At 43.7% G+C, this 25,052-nt stretch overlaps 1 protein-coding gene across 2 annotated transcripts in view; it reads right to left on the bottom strand.

The window, feature by feature from the left end:
- The window catches only part of SPTBN1 (spectrin beta, non-erythrocytic 1), a 964,524-nt gene that overhangs the window by 40,627 nt on the left and 898,845 nt on the right, over positions 1 to 25,052 (bottom strand). For both annotated transcript variants that reach the window (XM_069608234.1, XM_069608235.1), the window contains 2 exons: positions 20,239 to 20,474; positions 19,106 to 19,279 (listed from right to left, as the gene is read on the bottom strand). In XM_069608234.1, coding sequence (XP_069464335.1) covers positions 19,106 to 19,279; positions 20,239 to 20,474 — 410 coding nt within the window. The remainder of the gene's footprint in view (positions 1 to 19,105; positions 19,280 to 20,238; positions 20,475 to 25,052) is intronic.

The following is a 25,052-nucleotide window of genomic DNA, read 5'->3' as shown; positions in this document are numbered from 1 at the left end:
TAACTCTTCTTGTGTTTTGACTTTCCTTCCAGGGGGAGGGGTTCAAAAGTATTTACCTGCTTCAAAATAATTGTGTGATCTCTTGTTTTAGTTTATAACCCTTTTCTTTGACAACTTCTAAGTATTGCTCTAAATGCAACAGTGATATATTAATGTCCACAGTGTCCCAACTATTTAAGTCACCTAAGGGTGTAGGAAGTGTCTGTGTGCCATCCCAAATGGGTACTTGCTGATTTAGAGAAACTACGAGTTTGTATTCTGAAGTGTATTTGTGTGTTTCTAATATACTGCCCCTTCCAAAAGAAGGCTTATTCAAACTGACTGTTAAATAAATTAATAATTGTTTATTCAAGAAACCTTGAGTTTAAGTGTTTATTTAGATACTTGTCACTTTGAATCTCTATGTAACTCCCCTACTGCTCACATTGACCCCTCTTGAGATAAGCCTGGCTCCTCAGCCACACTACCAACCTGTTTAGTACAGACTTATACCAAAGGTTGGGTTCCTGTTGCCAGTAGGTCAAGGTTGTTGTAGTGCACCCCAAGGATATTGCTCCAAATCCTGCCTAACAAGGACTGATACATTTCCCCATAACAAAGGAGCACAAGGCAAGAGATGTGAAGCTGAGGGCTTCACTTCCCTTCAAACAGTCAGGACAGGATCAAAAAAAGAGCTAAGAGAATGGGTGTCCATAGAAAAGTATGGAGGGAAAGCTGCAAAATAAAAATTGATCCTAGCAGTTTGTGTCTTGGGTGTTAGCTGTCCAGAATCCGGTGCATCAGAGTTCGGTATCGTGAGCTAGCCAGACCCAAAAATCTGACGCCCGACATAACCTCTGCACCTGCGCCACCTGGACTTCATCCTGGACTTCATCCAACAGAATCCAGGCATTTCTTTTGGACCAAGGAGCGTGTGAGCAGCGAAGTACTGCATCTAAACCTGCATTGCATCTGCCAGGATCCAGGCACTGCGAGCGTTGCTCTTGCCTGGCCCGGACTGCTTCCTGGAGGGGGCGGAGTCATCCGGACCACGTGTGTGATCACGTGACTCGCCGCGAACAGAAAACTGCGCTCGAGCCGCCTGAGCGGCGCATTTCTTTTGGACCAAGGAGCGTGTGAGCAGCGAAGTACTGCATCTAAACCTGCATTGCATCTGCCAGGATCCAGGCACTGCGAGCGTTGCTCTTGCCTGGCCCGGACTGCTTCCTGGAGGGGGCGGAGTCATCCGGACCACATGTGTGATCACGTGACTCGCCGCGAACAGAAAACTGCGCTCGAGCCGCCTGAGCGGCGCATTTCTTTTGGACCAAGGAGCGTGTGAGCAGCGAAGTACTGCATCTAAACCTGCATTGCATCTGCCAGGATCCAGGCACTGCGAGCGTTGCTCTTGCCTGGCCCGGACTGCTTCCTGGAGGGGGCGGAGTCATCCGGACCACGTGTGTGATCACGTGACTCGCCGCGAACAGAAAACTACGCCCAACCCACCCTTGCAGCGTTAAGCCCGACGGTGAAAAGGCCATTAGCTGTTGTGCGGCTGTTTGGCGGCGTTCATAGAAGGTAGATCGCTGGGACTAGATTAATTACTGTCAACCGCGGAGGTTCTACTTTTAAAAGTGTTAATGCTCAATTCTATGTGAAAAGTAGTGAACCCATTGATATATTGTCAGAATTCAAGGATTTTATAACTTTTATATGCGCTGAGGAGCGAAAGTGTGGTTACATTGATGACATTTTTATATAAAGTGCTAGATGCTTGTCATCATCTAATGTTCTAATTCATATTTCTCTTTAATCGTAGGTGTAAAGTTGGATTAGTCCCTACCTTTTACAGGTCCATACTAACTTTTATTTAGTAGGTTGTGATTTCTGTTTTTATATTAAAATTAACTATGGCTAATGGATTGCGTAGTGGGCGGTGTACAGAAGCAATACTAAAAGCTTGTACCGAAACCAACAATGACTTCCTAGGCCATAAAAGCAGTATTCCTGATAATGAACTATTGGTTACCAATACTTTAGCTGAGGAAGCTAAAGATGATAACTTAAATAGTATTGATACTCCAGCACAAACTACCTACTTCGCTCAGATTCATGCTAACCCAACTGCTAATATCTGCAATTTTATAAAAGAGGAAGCTAATAATGTTGCTAGGGTGGGCTTGGCGAGCTGCATAACCCCAATATTACCTTGCACTTTGAATGAAGACCCGTTTAGAAATATTATGAGGAAAATGGGTGAACTAGATGAACAAGTTAATCAATCTATTGATATGATGACCCCACTTGTCTATAGGCCTTCTAATAAGGGGATTTTTAACTCCACCTCTAGAAATCGTATTGTGCAAACTCATAATGAAATAATGGGTGACGGAGGCACTGAAGTGATTTCACATGCTTTATCGTATTCCCCTGAGCAAATCAAAGCCCATAGTAGGTCTATAAATGACGATCCTGAGGGTAGCACATCCGACAAGGGAAGTGCCAAATTTCAATCTCCTAGTCCCCTTCCTGTGATCACAAAAATATTAGATCTTCTGGATAAGGGCCACGAACTTACCCACTTGGAACTAAAGGAATTAAAGGCAACTATGCATTTTCTTTGTTCCAAGATGGATAAAATTGAGGGCTTTATAACTGCAATTGATACCATGAGATATTTGCAATATGAAATAGGTGGGCAAAGACCTAGAGTGGTTACAAATGATTGTCATGAGAGAAGCACGCAATGTTCGCTCCCTGATCACCCAGAACGTAACAACTCCGGGCAAATATATGGGGTATCATCAGAGATATTGAAGTGCTCTTGTGAGAACGATTTGAGTGAGATTAAGGCTTCGATAATTGCATTAAATAATACAATAGCTTCACAACTACTTAATAAACCACAGCCTTGCGATATGCTGCGTAGTCCTATTCCCCAAGTGTTGACATTAGACCAGCCTGATAGTCCTTCAGTTTTGTTGGATGAAATTGAGAAGCAAAAAGAGGCAGAAATTGAAAATTTGCACACTGAGGTAACCTCAACTTTTATGTCTCGTCGGGCTAGAAGGATGCATATGCGTGCTGTGAAAAGACTTGCGAAAAGAAGGAGGGAGGAGAAGTGCATAAAATCTACTTCTATCCTAGAAATTGCAGATGAGGAGATCATTGACTTGGATCAGCTGTCCAAAGAGAGTCAGGATGCGCTCACACCTGCAACTGAACCAAGTGTAGAAAAAGAGGGTGGAAGCCTTGGCACATCTGCATTATTGAAGGTAGATGTGCATAAGAATACGAGAAAGAACAAAACTTATACTACACAATTGGATCAGTTGTTCAAAGTGAGTCAGGATGCCCTTACTCCTGCTACTGAACCAAGTGTAGAAAAAGAGGGTGAAAGCCTTGGCACCTCTGAATTATTGAAGTTGGATGTGCATACGAATATGGGAAAGAACAAAACCTATACTACACAATTGGCAAAATTGAACACTCAGAAAACCCTAACTTCTAAAGCTGTGATACATCAAGATGCAGTTACGATTATTCCAAAGGTCCACTTAATACAGGGAAAGGGAAATGTAAAGCCTAACTCGGACTGCATCATTCAAAACTCACCAAAAATCACCTTAAATGAATATTTCCCCTCAGTAGGTAGATGCTGCACGTTAAAAAATCAGATTAAGTATCAGGACGGAGGAATTAGTGTCCCCCTAAAAATACCTCTGAGGAAATCATATAGTGAGATATGTATTAGTGCCTTGAATATCCAAACACATGTAAATAATGCACATAGACTGAGTAATGTAATAGAATCAGGAGTAGGAATTGGAAATGGTAACAAAATGAACGTTAAGATGTGCCGATGCAATAATGTCGGATAATTGCTTACCGGATAAAAAGGAAAATGTAGTGATGGTAAATGGCCGGGGGAAAAAAGTGGAGATCTCTGAAGTACCTTTTACGACGCATTTTGGGAATTTATCAACAAATGAACTAAACAACGTGAGTACCTGTCAGAATGCACCAAAGTATCAACCGAAAAGGATACAATATTCAAAAGGATACAGGAGGTAGGGTCTTCCGGATCCCTGTTCACCCGACTTGATAGTCGTGAAGTCAACAAAGACCTTCCAAATGATACAACCCTCTGGCTGATAAAACAGGCAGAGCGATGGATCACTGGAAAGGGCGTGGGTAAGGTATAGTAATCCAGCCTAGGACAAATTAAAGTATCATGAATAACTGCTCCAACCTGAGTATGATGAGTTAGAAAATGACAGGAATGATCACACTGACCTGTATCTCTGGGTAGAACAATCCAGAAGTCTCTTGATGGATTTGAAATGAAGAACAAAACGACAGGGAAGGGAAAATTAGTAAGGGAGACTTATCCCGGACGGAACGAGGCTCACGCTAGATACGGGTTGAATTCACCACAGGATAGCGTCCAAAGTTCAGTTCAAAGTCACTTCCAATAATCCTTGAAAACTTCCTTCCCACTTAGGGATCAATCCTTCTGTTAATTCCACAGATGAGGAGTTAGAAGAAATAGTGTTTGAAGACAACGTGAGCGTGTGGATGTACACGCGGGCAGGAATCGCGCAGCCTGGACCAGCCGCGTGTGAAGACAACGTGAGCGTGTGGATTTACACGCGGGCAGGGTTCGCGCAGCCTTGGCCAGCCGCACTTGAAGACGAAGAGCGCGTGTGGATTTTACACGCGGGCAGGATTCACGCAGCCTGGGCCAGCCGCACTTGCAGACGAAGAGCGCGTGTGGATGTTACACGCGGGCAGGATTTACGCAGCCTTGGCCAGCCGCGTATGAAGACAAAGAACGCGTGTGGACTTTACACGCGGGCAGGATTCACGCAGCCTGGGCCGGCCGCACTTGAAGACGAAGAGCGCGTGTGGATGTTACACGCGGGCAGGATTTACGCAGCCTTGGCCAGCCGCGTATGAAGACAAAGAACGCGTGTGGACTTTACACGCGGGCAGGATTCACGCAGCCTGGGCCGGCCGCACTTGAAGACGAAGAGCGCGTGTGGAAGTTACACGCGGGCAGGATTTACGCAGCCTTGGCCAGCCGCGTATGAAGACAAAGAGCGCGTGTGGACTTTACACGCGGGCAGGATTCACGCAGCCTGGGCCGGCCGCACTTGAAGACGAAGAGCGCGTGTGGATGTTACACGCGGGCAGGATTTACGCAGCCTTGGCCAGCCGCGTATGAAGACAAAGAGCGCGTGTGGATTTTACACGCGGGCAGGATTCACGCAGCCTGGGCCGGCCGCACTTGCAGACGAAGAGCGCGTGTGGAATAGCACGCGAAGGGATAGCTCCAGGAATCAGCGTGTGGCGGAACACACGCTATCGAAGGCCCAAAAGTAGCTGTAGGAATATACTAGGATGTAGATCAGAGGTTCAGCTACACGACGTCAATAGAGACGATCAGAAGCAGCGAGTGAAGTTTCTACGCTGCTTAAATACGTGATACCGTAGTTCACGTGACGAAGCAAAAGTCACGTGAAGTTAGCGACGTGAAAAGTGTAAACGTCGTTTTCCCGGTAACGTATCGAATAGCCTCCATTTGGAGTAGAACGGTCTAGCTGTTCTACGAGCGTAGCGTCCAGCATGCATGACAGTACCCTTTTTGCCCCGAGCCACATCTCCATCCATGGTCCTGCAATGAGTAAGTCCCTACCTGAGAATCAAATTAACATGACTAACTCAAATAGGGATTACGATTTACCTGTTAGTGGGAGTACATTTTCACCTGAGCCAAATCCCTGTGCGGTTTCTACGACAATTCCACAGGTTGTATCTTTAATGAACACAGAAAAAAGTACACCTGCTACTAGGCCTCATCGAAGTGAACTGGCAACTCAGTGCATCATTGGATTTGAGGGGGATGCAAAGATATTGGCGGATAATCGCATTAATCGATCCTATACATTCTCCGTATTCTCAAAAATACCTCAATTGAGAATAATCAAATCTGAGGATATTACAAGGGTTTCTCTGGCAAGTACAAATAATCACAGGGCTATTTGTTATCTTGCCTCTGAAGCTATAATGAAATTTATATGGTTTAATCGTGAGGAAATAAAAAAGGAGGGTCTGACGCTGTTTACTTTTGATTGTGAGTCGGAGGCTTTAATATTTCTAGAAACACCAGGCAAGGGTATTGAAAAAATTCAAACTGCAGGTGGTCCTTGCGTGCAATCTGAAGCAGGGTTGGAGGGAGGAATGCTGGAAATTTTGAAACTTGCAGCCAATACAAAAGGTCTACCATGGTTGGAACCTATGCTTTCGGCAATCTTATGTCCGAATCCCCCGATCCCGGCGAAATAGCTATGCATTGATACGCGCATGCAAATTATATCCTGGAATTCTTGTGGGTTTGTAAACCTGATGAAATGGCACTCTGCTCTAACCTACTCAGAACAACCTACTATAATAATCATACAAGAAACGATGAAAACTGACCCATTTGTGATTCCTGGATACTTAACTTTTACATCACCTGCAAGGAGATCTTTGTTAGGTCGTCCATCTGGGGGTTTGTTGGTTGGAGTCAAGATTTCCTTGCAGGCTCAATCAGAATTAGCTTGGGAATCTGTCAGTATATTGGCGATTCATCTTGTAATACCCTCATTTAGGTACTCATCTCTTATGATAATTTCCTTATATTGGAATCCAGCTGCCCTCTCAGTTGATGAAATGTTAGACGAATTAGATGCATGTTTATTAGATATATCTACCAGATACCGCACTTGTGAAATCATTATAGGCGGTGACTTTAATTGTGATTGTAGAGATTTGACTATAATCCATAAATTTAAATCATCCACTCTTTCACGTAGTAGAGGAGGCAAACTTAGAGAACTCCTCACAGAGTGGGACATGGACTTAATGGTCAGAAACGACATGAATCTTGGTAATACATGGTCAAGAGGAACAATGCAATCAATGATAGATTATACATTTGTATCTCATAATCTGTTTATACACATGGCACCCCTAGAAATAGGACGGATTGAGATAGGTGATCATGCACAACTTTCTACCTTTTTTCAACTAAAATGCAATTCGCTTATACCTAATATAACCCTGGCAGTGGTTGAAATAGATCGTCCTTTCCATTCCATCAGATGGAACCAAGGAATATGTAACCTTGTTGTTACACAAATCTCCTCAGAGATTGAGAGGATCAGAAGTGCAGGGGGAAATTATGATTATACATTGTGTATGCATTATCCAGATATAGTTGCAACAGCTCTTGAACGATTCGGCAATACACAAAGCAATGTGCAACATCCACATCCATATGATCATACATGCAAACTATTAAAAAGGGAGAAGAACAGGGCATTGAGATATTTAAAGAGAGGCAACTTGGGCAGTGAAGTTAGTAAGACAAGGAGGAATGGAATACTATTAGCCTATAAACATAACTTGAGATCTGCTCGTATTTCAAATTATAACGATGCAAATTGTACATTAATTCGTGCCATTTTAGCTCATGACACACGAGTAATCTGGCGCACTCTGAAAGCTGATAATAGACGCGTGGCAACGTTTTCGTTAAATTGTATTCCTGAGCACATTTGGCAAACTTTCATAAAGGCTAAATACCAACTACCTTGCAAATTTCACTTTGTCCCTGATGTTTCTCTCGAATATTCTAATATCCCAAGGCTGAACTGGGATTGCAACGATATTATATGGGCAATCTCCAGGTTGACTTATTCAAAAGCCGCAGGACCTGATGGCCTTCCCCCCCTGTCTTTATAAGGCAGATCCCGTGTTGTGGGCTGACATCATAAACCTTAAGTTTGATTCTATTATTAAATCTGGGGAAGTTCCACCCTCTTGGCTAACCGCCAATATAGTACCTATTTTTAAAAAGGGTGATCCATCTCTCCCAGAAAATTATCGTCCAATATCGTTAATTGATTCTGAGGCTAAGATCTTTTCTATCCTTCTCTTAAATGAATTGGAGAAAGTAATCAGGGCGAATGACATGTATTCGAAATATCAAACTGGATTCAGGAAGTCTATGAGTACAACCCTAAATGCTTTTATCATGTCGCATGTTATTGCTGGAGTAAAAGAAAGGAACTCTAATCCTGTATATATAGCAATGATTGACATGAGTTCTGCTTTCGACACGGTGGTCCGCAACTTACTGTGGAAGAAAATGTTGAAGTTAGGGATTCCAGCTGTGTTGATGTATTGGATTATTAAGTTGCACACAAACACTTCGTATAGAATAAGAATCTCCCCAGAAGGTGGGACCACAGCCCCTATACGTACAACAATAGGTGTGAAACAGGGCTGTAACCTCGCGGCTACCTTATTTAATTTATACCTATCCGATCTCGGTGAAAATTGGGAAAAGGGCGATTTGTTTTCTGTTAAAGTGGGGAGTATTCATTTGAAATGGATTGCATTCGCTGATGATATTATTTTGTTTGACCCTACTCCAGTAGGGCTCCAAACCAAACTCTCATTATTTGAGAATTTTGCAAAAGCACATAATTTGACACCTAACCCAGCAAAAACTGCCATTATGACCTTTGGAGTGAAATCAAAAAACGCGAATTTTAGATGGCAAATATTGAATACACAAATTTGCCGTGTGAACAATGCTATCTATTTAGGGTATTATATATCAGCCCTTAACTCTATTAACGCATGGTCAAATATTATTAGGAATAAAACTCGACCACTGTTGTCCCAAATGAAAAGGATTTATAGCCAATACTGCAAATTCTCTTTAATCCCGCTAATAGACTTCATGACATTAAAAGTCGAAAGTGTCATATTGTACACATTAGATATTTGTCTGTGTGACATGACTAGCGTGCTTGATAGTATACAGGGTTCTCTTTTAAAATCTGCAATGTTTCTCCCGATGTCAACTCCTAATGCCATTATTCGACATGAACTGGGTCTGGTTTCATTATCAACTCGTTGGAAATGGAGACAATTGTCCAATTACGTTAAAATTCATTATCCTCCTATTAACTCATTGTATATCGATTTAAATAAAATGTTGGGCCTGCAAACTCCAAAATCCCTTTTTAATTATCAATTGAAAATGCAACAAATCTTAGATAATATAAATACAACCGTTGAGGACATGCAATATCGTCCCGGTTTTGTTAAGAAAAAACTTTTTGAAATGGATTGGTGTATTACTATTGATTTAATTAAAACCTATGTGTTGTATAAGGAATACAGTATGCATGTAAAACAGCGCATTCCACGTTATGACCATGTTTTGTTATTCCCTTGCGAAAATATCCGAAAGGTATATATTCGCTTTAGATTAAATCTATACCATACACGGGAACGGACTAAAAACTGGGAAATGAATAAATTAAATGATCGCGTGGGATGTCGATTTGTTGAATGTAATGAATCGTACGAAACGTTGAAACATTTTATACTGTACTGTCCGCATTTTAAGAATACAAGGACACTCAAATTGAGGAAATTTGCGGAAATTGAATTTGAGGACTGCCTTGAAGTTTTGTGGACCAGAATGATGCAGGGATGTCACAAACCCTTAATATATGAATTGGCAAGTTTTTGTAAACACATTGAGAATGAATTAGAGCTATTTTTGTAATTGTAAAATGATTATTTGTAATATTTTAAATTTTGTAAAGGTTCTGCATGAATTGTTGTGTATTATGAACCAAATGCAAATAAAAGAATAAAAAAAAATCCAGATGGACCAGTGATTTCAGGAACACCTACAGCAGTTTGAGTGAATCAGAGTAAAAGAGGGGCGTGACATACCGGTTTTGGACCTCTGCCCCGTCTCCATAGAGTTCTATGGGTGTAAAGTCCTAGCTCTGTCTCGCCCTTGCATGGTGGTGGTGTTCTGGCCTAGTGTCCACCCCTAGATCTTCCCCCTAAGGTGGTTGGATTGGGAGAGGGACTTTTAAAAGACTTCTCTTATTTTTCCTAAACGTTGGAACACATACTACTACTTGTAGGCTAAAGCCAACACTTGTTTAATCTTCCTAAAGAGGCTAAGCCTACTGAAAAGAACAGTATTCAGGCCAGCAACTCTAAAGGGGTGGTCGGTCAAAAGGCCGAAAAAAAATCTCGAATAACAAAAATCTCGAAAAAAAAGGGCGAAAAAAATAGAACATAATATAATATATGTATTTTTTGGGTCGGGTAAAAAAAAAAAGGGTTAAAATAAAAAAAATAGAAAAAAAGGGAGGTTGGTGGGGAACCCCCCCATTTCGAAAAAAAAACCGTCATAAAAAAAAATTGGCTATTTTTTTTTCGGCCTTTTTTTTCGAGATTTTTTTTTTTCGAGATTTCGAACTTCGGTATTATGACTATAAACCCTCTAAAGGCACTATGCCCCTTCTTTTCTAGCTAGGGAAGGACTTCTTAAGGCTAGAACCTTTATTCTAAAGTTTGTGATGGGGTTTTCCAACTTCTTTATAGCATTTCTGATGATTGTATCTTCTTAGATTCACATGCTGTGCATATGGTCCGACATCCAGTGGTAACCGCAGAGTATTGCATCTTGTCTTTTGGGGACCGAGGGGACGTCGGCATAGGCGTGTCTGTAACACTATCCCTATCGTGACGTGTCTAGTACCCAAAATCCCTCACGCGCCGAGGTCCCTCCGATTGTATTTTTTCTGCCACAAGGGAGCACAAGGCTATAGTGATTGAGTACATAAAGAGAGAAAGTAGTAAGACGTCTATGTTCCTTCCACCTCGAGCGGGGAGGTAGGGAGGGCGCATGTGAATCTAAGCAGATACAATCATCAGAAATGCTATTACGGTGAGTAAAGCATGTCTTCTGATGCTTGTTAATCTGCTTAGAATCACATGCTGTGCATAGATTAGAGAGCAGTACCCGGAGTTGGAGGTGGGCCGTGAGAAGGAACAGTAGAGAAAAGTTGTCTTAGTACTGCTTGTCCCACCTGAGAATCAGACCTAGAATGAGTGTCTAGGCAATAGTGTTTTGTAAAGGTGTGTACAGATCTCCAGGTTGCTGCTTTGCAAATGGACTCAAGAGGAACATTTGCAATGAATGCTATGGATGCCCCAGTACCTAGAGTAGAGTGTGCTCTAGGCTTGAAGGGCAGTTCTCTCTTAGCAAGAGTGTAACATAGTGTGATGCATTTGACAATCCACCTTGAGATAGCCGACTTAGAGAGAGGATCCCCTTCTCTACCAGCTACCACTGAAACAAAGAATTGTTTAGTCTTCCTTAGTGGTTTAGTTCTTTCCAGATAAAACATGACTGCCCTGCGCACGTCTAGTGTGTGAAGGCTTCTTTCGGCCATGTTAGTAGGGTTCTGGAAGAAAGTGGGTAGTTCAATTGACTGGTTCACATGGAACTTCGAAATGAATTTAGACGCAAACCTGGGATGTGTGCACAGAACTACCTTATCTTCGTGGACTGTCACAAAGGGGTCTAAAACAGAAAGAGCCTGTAGTCCGCTAACCCTTCTGATAGAAGTGATAGCCACTAGGAAGTCGGTTTTATAAGTCAGGTCTTTCAAACTTGCTTTAAGCATAGGCTCGAAAGGTGCTCCCATGAGCCATTAACCCCTTCCATGAAGGCTTCAATTACTGGTATATTCCACCACGATACCTTTTGCTGCAATGTGGTGTAGGCTGACAGAGCAGCCAGATGAACCTTTAGGGAATTGAAGACTAACCCAGAGTCCAACAGGTGGGTTAGATACAACACAATGTGTGAGGGTGAGCAATCGATGGGATTGCGCCCTTGGAATTGCACCAGATGACAAAACGTTTCCATTTGCTGGCATAGCAATAACGTGTATTAGGTTTCCTCGCTTCCCTGAGTATGTCCATGGATCTTTGAGGGTCTGAACTCAGGAGCCAGGCTGCTAAATTCAGAGTTTGTAGGCATGGGTGTAGGGTCTCCCCCCTGTCCTGAGACAACATGTTGTACGGGCAGGGCAGCTTGATGGGTGGGGAGAGGGACATCTCCATTAGGTGAGCGAACCAGGGTTGGCGGGCCCACATGGGGGACACCAGTATCATGGTAACTGCTCCCTGGTGCATCTTGTTGAGAAGGGGAGTCGGGGGGGGGGGGGGGGGAGAGGGAGGGAGAAGCGTAGAAAAACCTCCCCGACCAAGTTATCCAGAGACCGTTCCCCTTGGATCGGTTCTGGGAGTACCTGGAGGCGTAGTCTTGGCATTGGGCGTTCTCCTGATTAGCGAATAGGTTGATCTCTGGGAAACCCCATTCTGCGAAGACGTTGGACACAATGTCTTCGTGCAGTCGCCATTCGTATTCTTCTGGCAGAGGAAAATCTCTACTGAGTACGTCTGACAGAAGATTGAGTTCCCCTGGAACATTTTCGGAGAACAAAAACATCTTGTGTTTGAGAGCCCATATCCAAATGTTTTGGGACAGCTTAGATAGCCCTGGAGAGTGAGTGCTCCCCTGTTTGTTCAGGTAATACATTGCTGTAGTGCTGTTGATTAGGATCAGCACTGTCTTCCCTTGCAGGTGCACCTGAAAGGCTTTCAATGCTTTGAACACTGCTAATAGCTCCAGTAAGTTTATATGGTTGGCCACTACTTGAGGGGACCACACTCTGTGTGCTGTCTGCTGAAGCAGGTGAGCCCCCCCACCCCGTGAGAGATGCGTCTGTCGTGAGAGTGGCTTCCACTGCAGGGGTGGTGAAGGTCTTCCCCTTCAAGAGGTTTTCTGTTGACCACCACTGCAGAGAGAGAACGAGGGCTGACGAGACAACTACCAGATCTTCCCATTGTCCGCTGGCCTGACACCACTGGCTGTTGAGCCACTCTTGCATGGGACACATGCGCAGCCGCGCGTGGGGAACCAAGTATATACATGACGCCATCATCCCTAGCAAACGCATGGCTTTGTTACCGTCACCTCCCGACTGGCTACATATTGAGCAATCAGAGAGCATGTTCTGAACCCTCTCGCTGGAGGGAAAGACAAGACCGTGTTTTACTTGGCTGGGGACTAAGCTGGATTTCTTTTCGTTGATTGAAAAACCCAGACTGAAGGAGATTTACTGCTTTTTGGGTGTTCGAAAAACAAGCGTCGAACGAGTCCCCTGTAATGAGCCAGTCGTCGAGGTAAGGGTAAACTGGGACTGATAGTCTGCGCAGGTGCCGAAGGGGAGTACCTTGAATTGGTAGTGTTTGTCCTGGATAATGAACCATAGGTATTTCCTGAGCGCTAACAACATTGAAATATGAAAGTATGCATCTTTCATGTCCAATGTTGTCATGAAGTCCCCGTGTTTCAGCAATGGGATCACCTCCTGCAGTGTTACCATGCAAAACTTCTGGGGTTTATAAACTTGTTCGCTGGGCGCAGATCTAGAACAGGACGCATGGTGAGATAATTTTTGGGTACAAGGAAGTACACTGAATAAATACCCTTGTTTACCTGAAGAATAGGGACGGCTTCTATGGCGTCCTTTCCCAGCAGTGCTTCCACCTCTTGGATTAGGATCTCCAGATGGTCTGGTGAAAGGCGCTGTGAGCACGGCAGTCTGAACTGTGAAGGTCGGGCGATTACACGCAATAACCGTGGGCGACCGTCTTTAAGACCCACTGGTCGGAAGTTATCCCCTCCAATGTCTTGAGGAAAGATGTTAATCGCCCCCCGACCAGGGAGACATGGGAGGGGACCTGGACTTGGTGGTCATTTCTGACCAGAGGCTGTGGCTCCTCTGGAATTGGAGCCTCTGCCTCTACCTTTACCGCGTTTATAACCCCTTTAGGGGTAGTAAGTGGGGCTTCCAGATGTTTGATTTTTGTTGAAGTTACCCATGCCAAAGTTGTTTTGACCAGCACGAGCCTGTCCTCGAAAGGACCGCCAAGAGTTATTACCCCTTTGGGATGAGGATTTCTGTGTAATTTGGTGCAGAGACCTTATAGTCTCATGTTCCTTTTTGGCTTTCTCCAACGCTTCATCCACTGCTTTCCCGAAGAGGTTAGTCTCCTCAATGGGTTTATTAATGAGGGAGGCCCGATTCTCGGGTCTAAATCCCGATGTACGCAGCCATGCGTGTCTTTTCAGAAGAGTCCCTTGTGCAAGAGACCTGCCTGCTGTGTCTGCAGTGTCCAGGGTTTTCTTCACCACATTATGGTTAACAATACTTCCCTCTGCAACAATGGCGAGAAGCTTTGTCCTGGCGGGTTCAGGAACCTGCTGGAGGCCTTCTTGGAGCAAGCTCCATTGGGCATCAGCATAGCTTGCTAACAGCGTAGTATTATTAGCAACCCAAATGGTGTATTGCAGCTGCTGATGTGACATGTTTGCCCAGGGCATACAACCTTTTAGACTCCTTGTCTGGTGGTGATTCTCCCGTGGCAAGGGGTACCCCTGCCCTATTTCGAGTGGTAGTCACTACCAGTGAGTCTGGGATGGCGTGCCCTTTTATATACAGAGGGTCGGAGGGAGAAGGCCGAACATTTTTTTGACTCTCGGGTTCACAGCCCGTGTCTGAGCAGGTGTGACCAATGAGGGAGCTACCCATCTCTTAACAGAGTTAAGGAGGGGGATGGATTGACTCGCCAGAGTTTTTCCTTAATAATGTCCTCCACAAAATCCTGCTCAGGTAGCGCCTCTTGAGTGGCAATTTTGAAGTATTCAGCTGCTTTTTTCAACATGGAGTTGAAAGCCATTTGGTCATCCACAGGGGAGGCCTGGCGGCGAGCTGGGGTGGACGGAGGAGAGTCTAGGCACAAAATATCAGTGTCCTGATCTTGCTGTGTCCAAGGGTCTTGACCTTCCTGCTGGGTTTCCTCCCAGTTGTCCATCGTATCCTGTTGATCTTTCTCATAATTTTCGAGAAAAGAAGCTTCTTCTTCATTATAGATGTGTCTATATGTGTCCATATGGACCACGTCTTCTTGTTGGGAAACATGAGACTGGACTTCTTGAATTTGGGGGTTAGGGTCTACCCGAGCCCTTTTTCGGGGGAGGATGATCAGAAGAACCCATAATCTGCTCCAGCCGATCCATATAACCCTCAAACTTTTCTGTAGTCCATTTAGAGGACCCAAATGGGCCTACGCGAGGAGAAACGACGTTCTCCGCACTGTGGCATCATAAGGAACCTCAGGGTGTCAGAGAGAGGCTCTTGGCTATCTACATAAGTGTCATCGGAATCGGGGACTAAATCCGCCGAAATCTTTTCCGCGGCTTGGCCCATCACTTTAGGCGGAACCGGAATAAGACCCACCGCAGCTGCGATTCTTCCGATGCTACTTTGGATAGTCACCGAATCGTCGTGAGACAAAGGCTCCGATGATTTGTCGGCAGTAGAAATACCGTCCGTGGCACCAGGAGGCCTAGCGGTCCATTTTCCGGGTAGAGGCCTAGTCTTAGTTTTCGGGCCTACTGAGGCCTTGGAAATCGTCAAAGCGTCGTGCTCCCGAACTTCGAAACGTGTAGATTTAGGCCCTTGGTTTGTTTTCATTGCCCAGTCGCAATACGCTGCTGTGGATGCGGGGAAGGCTTTGGATCTGAACGATCCGAGGGAACCGGCGAAGTTTCCAGCGGCCCCGCAGGCGCTTTCGCCTTCTTCGACGAAGGCGTCGAAATTGGCGTAGGGGTTGTGTGCTTAGTGCGATGCGCTTGTAAGCCCCTGTCGCCGGGTGTAGTCCCTGTAGCAAGACCAGAGTCGAGCCTGGAAGGGTCGGGGACGGGCGTGGGGGACCTAGAAGTGTCCGCCTCAAGGTCTATAACATCCACGTTGGAATTTTGGTCATCCGAAGTACCCCTGTCACTTTCGGCTGGCGTGGCGGTGGGGGAGGGAGGCTCCACGCATGACAAGCCTTACGCCGCCCACCGCTTTACACGGCGCTCCTTAAGGGTCTTGGGCCGAAGGAGTTTGCATGCCGCACACCACTTCTCGTCGTGCTCTAGGCGGAGACAGGCGTTACACGTCCTGTGTTCGTCCTTCCAAGGATATCTGACCCTACACTTAGGGCAGAATCTAAAAGGAGTCCTTTCCATAGCAAAAGGGAAGGATGACCAGACCGAAAGGGAAAAGAGGGGAAAGGAGGAAAGACATACTAAACAATATACACACCCCAACCCCACTCTCCCTACTGTATAGGTCGGCCAGATGGCCCGACCACGTGGAAAAATCCGGCCGCCGGATCTTAGGCGCCGAAATCCACAGCTGTAGACGATTCCCCCGTATTCTTCGTCGAAGATGTTCTTATTGGCGAAGTGATTAACGGGGAATAAACCGACAAGTCGGTAAGATAAACAATCTCTCTAGTAAGAGCTCCGCTATAGGGCGACCAGTTATCTGGGTGGAAAAAAACTATCTGAGGGACCTCGGCGCGTGAGGGATTTTGGGTACTACACACGTCACGATAGGGATAGTGTTACAGACATGCCTATGCCGACGTCCCCTTTCGGTCCCCGAAAGACAAGATGCAATACTCTCCGGTTACCACTGGATGTCGGACCATATGCACAGCATGTGATTCTAAGCTGATTAACAAGCATCAGAAAGTTATTCTGACTACTTAAAAGTGAAGTGGTTCTGCTCTTAGCAGATCACACCAAGATGAACATAAATATGCTAGTACCGATTGTTTTAGTATGTTACCTGTGTATACATTCTGCCGAACTTGTATTAAGAAAGTTCTATGTGTACTTAACTGAACCTTTCACCACTTTCACACTCTCCTACATCTATGCCTTGCTGTTCAGTCATACTACCCAGGTAGAGTTTAGCTAGACCTTAGATTTTGCCCCTGTTCCTCAGAAGTGGGTGGCCTCTCAGAATCCGTCCATAGGACTGATCTTGTAAATTCATCAAAATACCTACCTTGAACTTTGCGGAGGTAAATAATTGGATTCATTAAATTTAGCTGCTGTGTACTGGTACTGCCTTACAGCATGGTAAGGCTGATCATATTTTTCTAGCATCTTTCCCCCGCCACTTTAGGTCATTGTTCAGAGGGTTGGCATTAAAACGGAACATTTTAAAACGTGGTATGTCCCATTTTGGACAACAAACTGATTGTATGTGTGTATATATTGTTTTACCTACCTTTCAGTATCCTTGACTTAATGCATATGTGTTGCTGAATAGAGTCTCATGTACTTACTTGTGTGGCCAATCCACTGATTGGCCAGCTCTTGTGTATGTCATTTGTACTTTATACCAAACCTCAAGCTCCTTTGTCTAAGTCTTCTGCTCAGCGTTGTTACCAAGTGAGAGTTTGGTTAGACTTTTATGGGAAACCTGTGCAGGTTCCCGACACCACTCATAAAACCCCTCTAACACTCAAGGTAAGCCAATAAGTGACTGGAAAGTACAATTTCAATGACAGAGTTCTGACGTTAGAAGCTTGACTGCCCGATGAGTCCAGGATAGGGAGCACTGGTGTGGTTGCCTCTGGTCGTGGAGTGAGGTCTGGATTGTGTAGGTTCAACCCCATCTATGCCACCTGGAGTGCAGAGTGCAGGCAAAGAGGCTTTGTCTTCCTTGGGTGAGCCCTTCTTCCAGCTGTGCCAGGACACGTGCTAGCTTTCGACTATGGTATGATTCACATATCCTATTCTTATGCTATTCAAACATTTCATGGTCACCGAATCAGGGGTGTTCACAGCATTCAAGCCTTCAAGGCTTCTTCCCAGGCAAACAGACCAGATGTGGATTCAGGAGTAAAATTCAGGCACTCCATTCATACATCCAGCCAGATCTGGTCATGGTTGCTCAGGCTCCCCAATGTGATGTTTCGGGGAGGAAACACCCATATATGGCAAATAAACATTTCTGTGCTTACCATGTAAACATAGCCTCAGATTCTCACTGCCTTCTAAAACTAGGTCCCCATTTTAATGCTGACTCTTTGATCCCTGATCACAGATGACTGCAGCACTGTGCAACTCTTAAGAACAAAACAGAGCCGCCACCAGTTTGAGTTCACACAGGGCAGCAGCCCAGAGAAACAGACTACAGGGTGTCTTTGCAACACCATGACCAGGGCAGGAAGTCCTGAGGACTCACATGAGCACAAACTGGGCTACATCGCCAGTGAGAGCCTGACTGAGAAAGAGCTCTGGAAACAGATGGAAATAAACAAAAATGACCAAGGACTGACATGCTACGTCATAGTTTTGGACTTTCATCCCAACCCCTTAACAAAGGGCAGCATTTCTTGCAATGCCTATGATTAGGGAGGTCGACTTTTCTGCTATGTTATTATTGATACCTACCTCCCTTGTCTTGTACCTAGATTGTCATGAGGGTCCCTTGGTCTCTTTACGTTCTACTAACCTGAAGCAACGGACTGATCATTGGAAGATTGGGGTGCATGAAAACACCAGACAATCAACTCCATAAACAATGCTAGCGTATACCCGCAGAAGGTTTGGGATTTGTCAAGTAAGAGGATATCCCTTTTGCCACTTCTCCCATTTAAAGGCTCCACGACTTGCCAAATGTATGCACCTATGGTTTGAAGTATGTGGCAGCATTATGCTGTATGCAAAGGGCAGGTGTGTGCAACGTTTGGCTCGCCAGATATTTTGGACTTCAACTCCTTTCAGCCCTAGGTCAATAGTGAGGGATCATGGGAGTTGAAGTCCAAAACATACGGTGATGGTTGCAGACCCATGCTTTGGGGAATGGGAGTAGGTTTGTCAACTATATAAGGCTACAAGCTGAGATAGGATTGTAGGTTTAAAGGGAGTGTGGGAACCAGGGCTTACAGGTATGTGAACATATTGGTGCTGTAATGAATCAGCAGACTGCTCATCCCTTCAAACCAACTCCTGTTTCACGGGTTTAAGGTAATTCACATTGAGGATAGCCAAAAATAAGCAAAACACTTTAAAAAAAGATCCAGCACATGATACAAAATGAAGGTGTAAGAAACAGCTTCTACAAATAAAAAAAGGTGTGAGCTCTTTAAGGTCACATATGTTCATAATGCTCATAATTTCCAAAGTCTGAAGAATTTAAACACATTTCAAAGACACAGCACTTTTCTTTCTAATCTATGTATTCACAGTATATTTCTGACATCGTTTAAGACAACGAACAGGTCAAATGACTTTGCTGCTGCTAAATATCACTTAAGAGACTCTTACTTGAGTTTGAAGACATGTTTCTTCTTTTTGTAGTCAATTGCTATTTCGCAGAAACCATCTTTCAGGCTGACTGGGATCTCACTGTGGTAAGGAATACCTGATGCAGCATTTTTGGAATCTTTGTAGAAGCCCATTTCTTGATTGTTTATCACACAGTACACATTATGCCAGGACCTATATTAGTAAAAACAAGAACAAATGTATATGTTGCACATTTCTTATATTTACATTCAGTATCATAAATGTACACTTGTGGATTACTTCGTCTGGATATCATTTTGTCTTAATGCCTGCACTACAGAGCCTATTAGATAAATTGTGCATTATAACCTTTTTTGAATAGATTGTCTGCACCCTATGTTTTTGCAGTTTAGCAGCATTGTAAATAAGAGGTGTTGCCATTGCCAAGTGTACTTGTATTCAATGCTTTGAACTTGGCTTTTAAAATTACAATCTACATCTCAGCAACAAGTATTTAACATATTGAGCTATCTGATCAGCAATGAATATGTGGTAAAAGGTAGGATTTTTAAGACCTTACTTTGAAGATTGGTTGTCTAAAGGTTAATAGTACACAAGTTTACAGAGAATAAGCTCTTCAATTTGTTCAAGTAAACGGTCTTTTGTGTCACATACACGTAAGAAAATGGGCATTCTGTAGCTTCTTTAGATGGAATCCCACATCACACTTTTTTTTCAAACTCTCAGAAAGAAACCAACAGAGAATCATGAGACCAGGATAATCTGCAAACCTCGCCCATCAACTATAATTCTTTGCGAATCCTTGACTTGCGTTTGGGTGTCTGGCTCATCAATGCAAGACACACCATGTGACTATCTAATTGTGTGATAACCATTTAAAGTGTACCCTAGTTTTCATAAAAAGCCATATAAAATATCAACATTCTTGTCATGGTGGTGCAGATGAGGAGTAGAATGGGTGAGAAATATCCCAAAATATGTAATCCACAGGTCAGAGTTTTCATTTGTGGCTTGCTTCAAGGTTTAAAGCCCATGTGATTAATATATCGTTTTCTGATTTGGTGGATCACATTATTACCCAGCAGACATGTGTACATAGTAGTGTTGTAAAAGTAATATGCTTGTTTTCCTTTAGCAGGAGCTCCCCATACCTGTTTGAGGCTTTCTTATTATGCGTTTCCCATTCATGTTTGCGATTAAGGAAGCCCTCCATTTGAGAAGGAGATGAGTCCTGCGTCTTTGCTGGGAGAGTAGCAGCTGTCTGACCATGAATAGTCTTGGATTTTCGATCTGAAGTTGGTGACGGAACAGGACTGTTCTCTTTCGAGCTTGATCTTTGTTCTGATGCACCATTGACCATTTCATTTCCGTCAATATTTTCAGACACCTGCAAATGGCAAAGCAAAGACTTCAACATTGCTGAAGAGAAACAAGGGTGTTTGATTACTGGCTTCACCAACTGGGCTGGGTATAGACGTTTTAAATATGAGACTGAAGTACTGAAAGCTTATCTACATTGCTTGAATTTTGGAGAAGAAATTAAGAGATTGCTCGATTAGTACCCAAGGAATAGGAATAAAGGATATAGACAAAGGGCAACAATGTATGCTTTACTGTACTTCACTCTATAATAAAATTGATATTGTCCGATAATGGTTTGATTTTGATTATTAGACCAAAAATAATAACTCAATTCTGGAAATGGGTATCAAGTTTTGATCGTTATACCACAGCCCTTTTGTATGTAACATTTACAGGATGTAAGCAAACTAGAAGGTAATGTCAAGAGTGTAGCAGATCAATAGAGGACTCTCAGTACTGTGCACTAGCAGTACGCAAAAAGCCAAGAAAAAAAATGTTTTCCACATTTTTTCTGTAAATGTTTTTTCCCCTTGAAGATAGACACCAGATAATCAGAACATGCAGTAATTAGCGAGATTACATCATGCATTTCACATCCACCATTCCCAGTTAGGTTTTGGATCTTGGAGCGTGAAAAGACGGGGAAACCACAGAAGTCAAACACAAAAATTACACAGGTCTGCTCCAGGCTTCATAATTACATGGATTCGATTTATGTTAAAGGAAGTGGAAAGCCACCGCAGTCACGCAACACCACACTGCTAATTACCCCCAAACAAAGAGAGCAGTGGCCGTGCCCATCACTTGCTTTGTGGATCGTGTTGCTTGCGGTGTGCTCGAGATAGCTTAGTGAGCAGCCAGGTTTCCAGCAGCTCTGACTGGTCAAGCTGACGTCGTCTTCGGAGCCATTAATCCAAAAATGGTTTTAATTGGAATCCCAATGGCTTTAGCTTTTGAAAGGAAACTCAAGACCAGTTCGTATTCACTGCGTCATTACTCTAATTTCAGTGTCATTGCTTGCAGCCAATTTGTTACAAAACGAGTGTGTGGGATTAGGCAGTTACTAAAGCTCAACACTGCTTTACGCTTTAGTAGGTTACAGACATTTTGCACCATTTGTATGTGGACAAGCAAGAGTTTGTCAATGGCATGAAAAAGATTATTTTGCCGTAAGCTCTGAATAGAGTCTCGACAACTGCAAATGCAGCCCAATGAAGGAATAAAGAAACAAACTTGCCTTACACGTAAATACTGGAGGGACCCGTCTTGGAGGATTTCATCTAGCTCTTACACCATGAACAGTAACTGGCATTGTTAAAATGAAAGTGAATTTGTAATTGGACATGGACACAAATAAATCTGAGACTAAAACCCTGTTGAAGTTGGAGAATTAGAAATGTATGCTCCAGTTGTATTGAGGCTGCATCCCACAGAACTGAGAACTATACTCTGCTAATCTCTGTCGAGTGTGTTCAGAGGGGAGACCTCTACTTTGCCTTAAGTGCCCACGAAGGGATACAGGAGTTAACACACACAGGCAAAGGCAAACATCAGGTCATCTAGTACTACAAATTCCATATTTATTCATGTTGTAAATAAAATCTACACTGATTGTTTCCAGCTGGATTCTGCAAGTATCAAATCATATTAGACAATCAAACAGAAGCAGCCAGATTATGGAGCGTTAGCACACATTGCATCAGCCTGGTGGCACATGTACCCACAGCTTTCGATTCAAAGAAAAGAAATGGGCGAGCCTAGGGAACAGTACAAAACATTCATCAATCTAGATGGGATTCTTCTTGGTGGTGTCACTCTAAATAAGCACCACTTCATATGGTGCTGCCAATCATTCTATAAATACCAGGTCAGTGATCTTATATGCCGTTTTATGAAATCATCATACTTTCATCTTTCTGCTCTTGTTCCCCCTGAGGTCAAACAAACATAGGTCGATCGATTGCCAAAAAAGTACAACACAAGCTGGCCAAAGAATAAATGATCAACTTAGAGCATTGTGTAGTTGATGCGTGATTGAAATTGAGCTCCAATTATGGCATGGGATGATAAATTGTGAAGTTTTAGTCACTGTCCAAAATAATCATTGAGAACATTAAAGGCAAAAGTGCAAATCACATCTTAAGTTATCTAAAGTTCCATTAACTAAGCAAATTGACTCGAGTGTATCGCAAGTCTACAATCATATTGTCATTGACCTATGAAGGAAGAAGTTTGACTATTCTGTGAGAAAGCCTAAAAAGTAAGCACATAATGCACCTGCTTAAGCGAAATGACTTCGTAAAAACTGCCCTATAGTCTATCAGTCTACTTTACAACTTTGGGTCTCCTTAAATTAAGCTTCTTGGTCCTGAAGACAGTTGAATATGTCGCTTGACACATGCGCTATGCTTCTTGGTTACTTGTATATTCATTTTGCTTAGACTTGCCAGTGTGCTTCTTCACACCACTGTCTGCACTTTCCTTCTTTGCCATCAGAGTAAGAGTCGGGGTGAAGAGTCCATGAAATGTTTGCAACGCTCAACATGATGCCATGATGGGGGGAGTGGTGTGTGAAAACTCTAGATAAATCTGCATATACTTCACAATAAAAACTCAATCTACTGTGGAAAACAAAATCTTCCTCATTCCACCTCAGACCATCTACATAGGACATAAAAGCCAGCATCTCAAAACCAGAATGCAAGAACCATTTGAGCTATCTGAAACACTCTTGAACTCAAATTAGTTGTTTGGTGCAGGTCCTTAAATTGGAGGTTTGGCTCATATTATACCCTTTCAATGTTTGCTCAGTTCGGTCAAGGTTAAAAGGCCTGAGTTGGGTGACAGCCAATTCAAAGCCTGCACACTGTAGCTCTTGCAAAAACGTCAAACGTGCCAACAGAATGTGCTGCTTTACCGTCATTGAGCCAGGTGAAACAGCTGGCTTTGAACTAACCATGTTAAGAGTGAAACGGCGTGAAAACGCACAATTCCGTCTTCACAAAGTAACCCTCTGGGTACGGAGGTGTCCCTATTAGGTAGAGGATTTCTTTCGGTCCTTATATCGCCGCCATACATGGAAGGTGGCAATGCCTCATGCAATTTTTCAGAAAAACTAATTTGGAAAGGAGTGTTTTTTTCACACGTCCAGTGCCACCTGATATCCTACTATCCAGTTCGTCTTCATGCTACTTCAACAAAGTTTACATGGATAGATGTGAATCGGGCGATATTTTAGGTAGTTTCCCAATTGCCAAAAAAGGGAAGGATCTGAATTTAAGACAATGTTTGTTCACCCCATTCAGAAAGGGCTCCTGCTCCAGGGCCACACAGAATCCTTCAGGATGAACCACCTCAGGGTTTCACTCACTTTGGATGAGGGAAATCCCCAGAACATCTTCCAAGACATGTGGTCAAATAAAAGGCCTTTCCTGCCTGCTTGGCAAAGCCACACACATTTTCAGCCAGGCATAGCACACCCCTCTTGAATGCTCCTCTTCAATCAAGGGATCATAAGCAACCAGGATAATTTGTACTTCTCTTTTCTAAAGCAGTGATGATTATTTTGGTCTAAACATCATTTCGGCATCAACACGTTTGTGTCATGCCTCACTCACCTGTTGCATATGGTAGCAGGAGTCTATATGCTTTCAGAACGGCAGCAAGACTGTTCTATAACAGGTGGAGGCTATTTTCCAAACTCCCGCGAAACGGCATTGCATTCCTGCTCCTAAAGTCACGTGATCGCGCCTTTGGCTCACCAGTCACATGCCTTTGGTACCCATTTAGGTCCTGTTCACGAAGCGCCCCGCGCTTCTGATTGTTGCAACTTTGTTTCCTGCTGGCGGTTTGTTTCCGTGCGGACCGCGTCCTTCAGCTCTACGCTTCTTAAAGCATTCCTGTTTCCATTCCTGGATTCCGGACCATTTTCCACGCTATTTCCTGAGACCTGAGCATCAAAGCCGATTGCTGCACCTCGTGGCGGCTTCCCGAAGCCGTTTGCTGTTTCCCATGGAGGTGTCTTTACCTTACTTGCCGTAAGGTATACTTCTAGCACATGTCCACTGCTGTGTGTTATCATTTGTTTATAACCTTCAATGCTACTCTCGGAGCTACGGGAGTATTTACTGCATCTTTCTTAGTCCCGTGTCCATGAACATTCATTTACTGAGATATAAGTACTGTGTCCCGGTTGGGATTACTTTATTTTCCAATTTGACATCAAGGGTGCATAATGCACTAATGAATAGAGAAAGATTTTCTGTTTGAACTTGCTGGAGATGCCTATTAATTGTTTTCCAACATTAATCAAGGTGATCTACGTTCTGCCAACCAAAGACTCTTCCATTTAGACCCTGCTGGAGATACCAGGTTTATGTTGTATTATGTTTAGTGCACCAAACTAAGGACGCTATCCAGAGTGCACCAACCCGACTCTAGTTCGGCCCTCGTTCCTTTCGGGATTCATTTCCTACTAACTTCCCCCCCTTCCTTTCCGTTGGTGTTTTGGATTCATTTGGAACATTGAAGCTCACCTCGACAAACCACTCCTACAGGTTAGTGTAGCATTAGTGGGATTTAAGGAGTACAGCTAATATTCTTA

The sequence above is a fragment of the Ambystoma mexicanum genome, chromosome 4q, assembly GCF_040938575.1.
Source record: "Ambystoma mexicanum isolate Mex_15411 chromosome 4q, UKY_AmexF1_1, whole genome shotgun sequence".
NCBI classification, from domain to species: Eukaryota; Metazoa; Chordata; class Amphibia; order Caudata; family Ambystomatidae; genus Ambystoma; species Ambystoma mexicanum.
The sequence above is the reverse complement of the archived record's forward strand: the minus strand, read 5'-3'. Positions and strand labels throughout refer to the sequence as shown.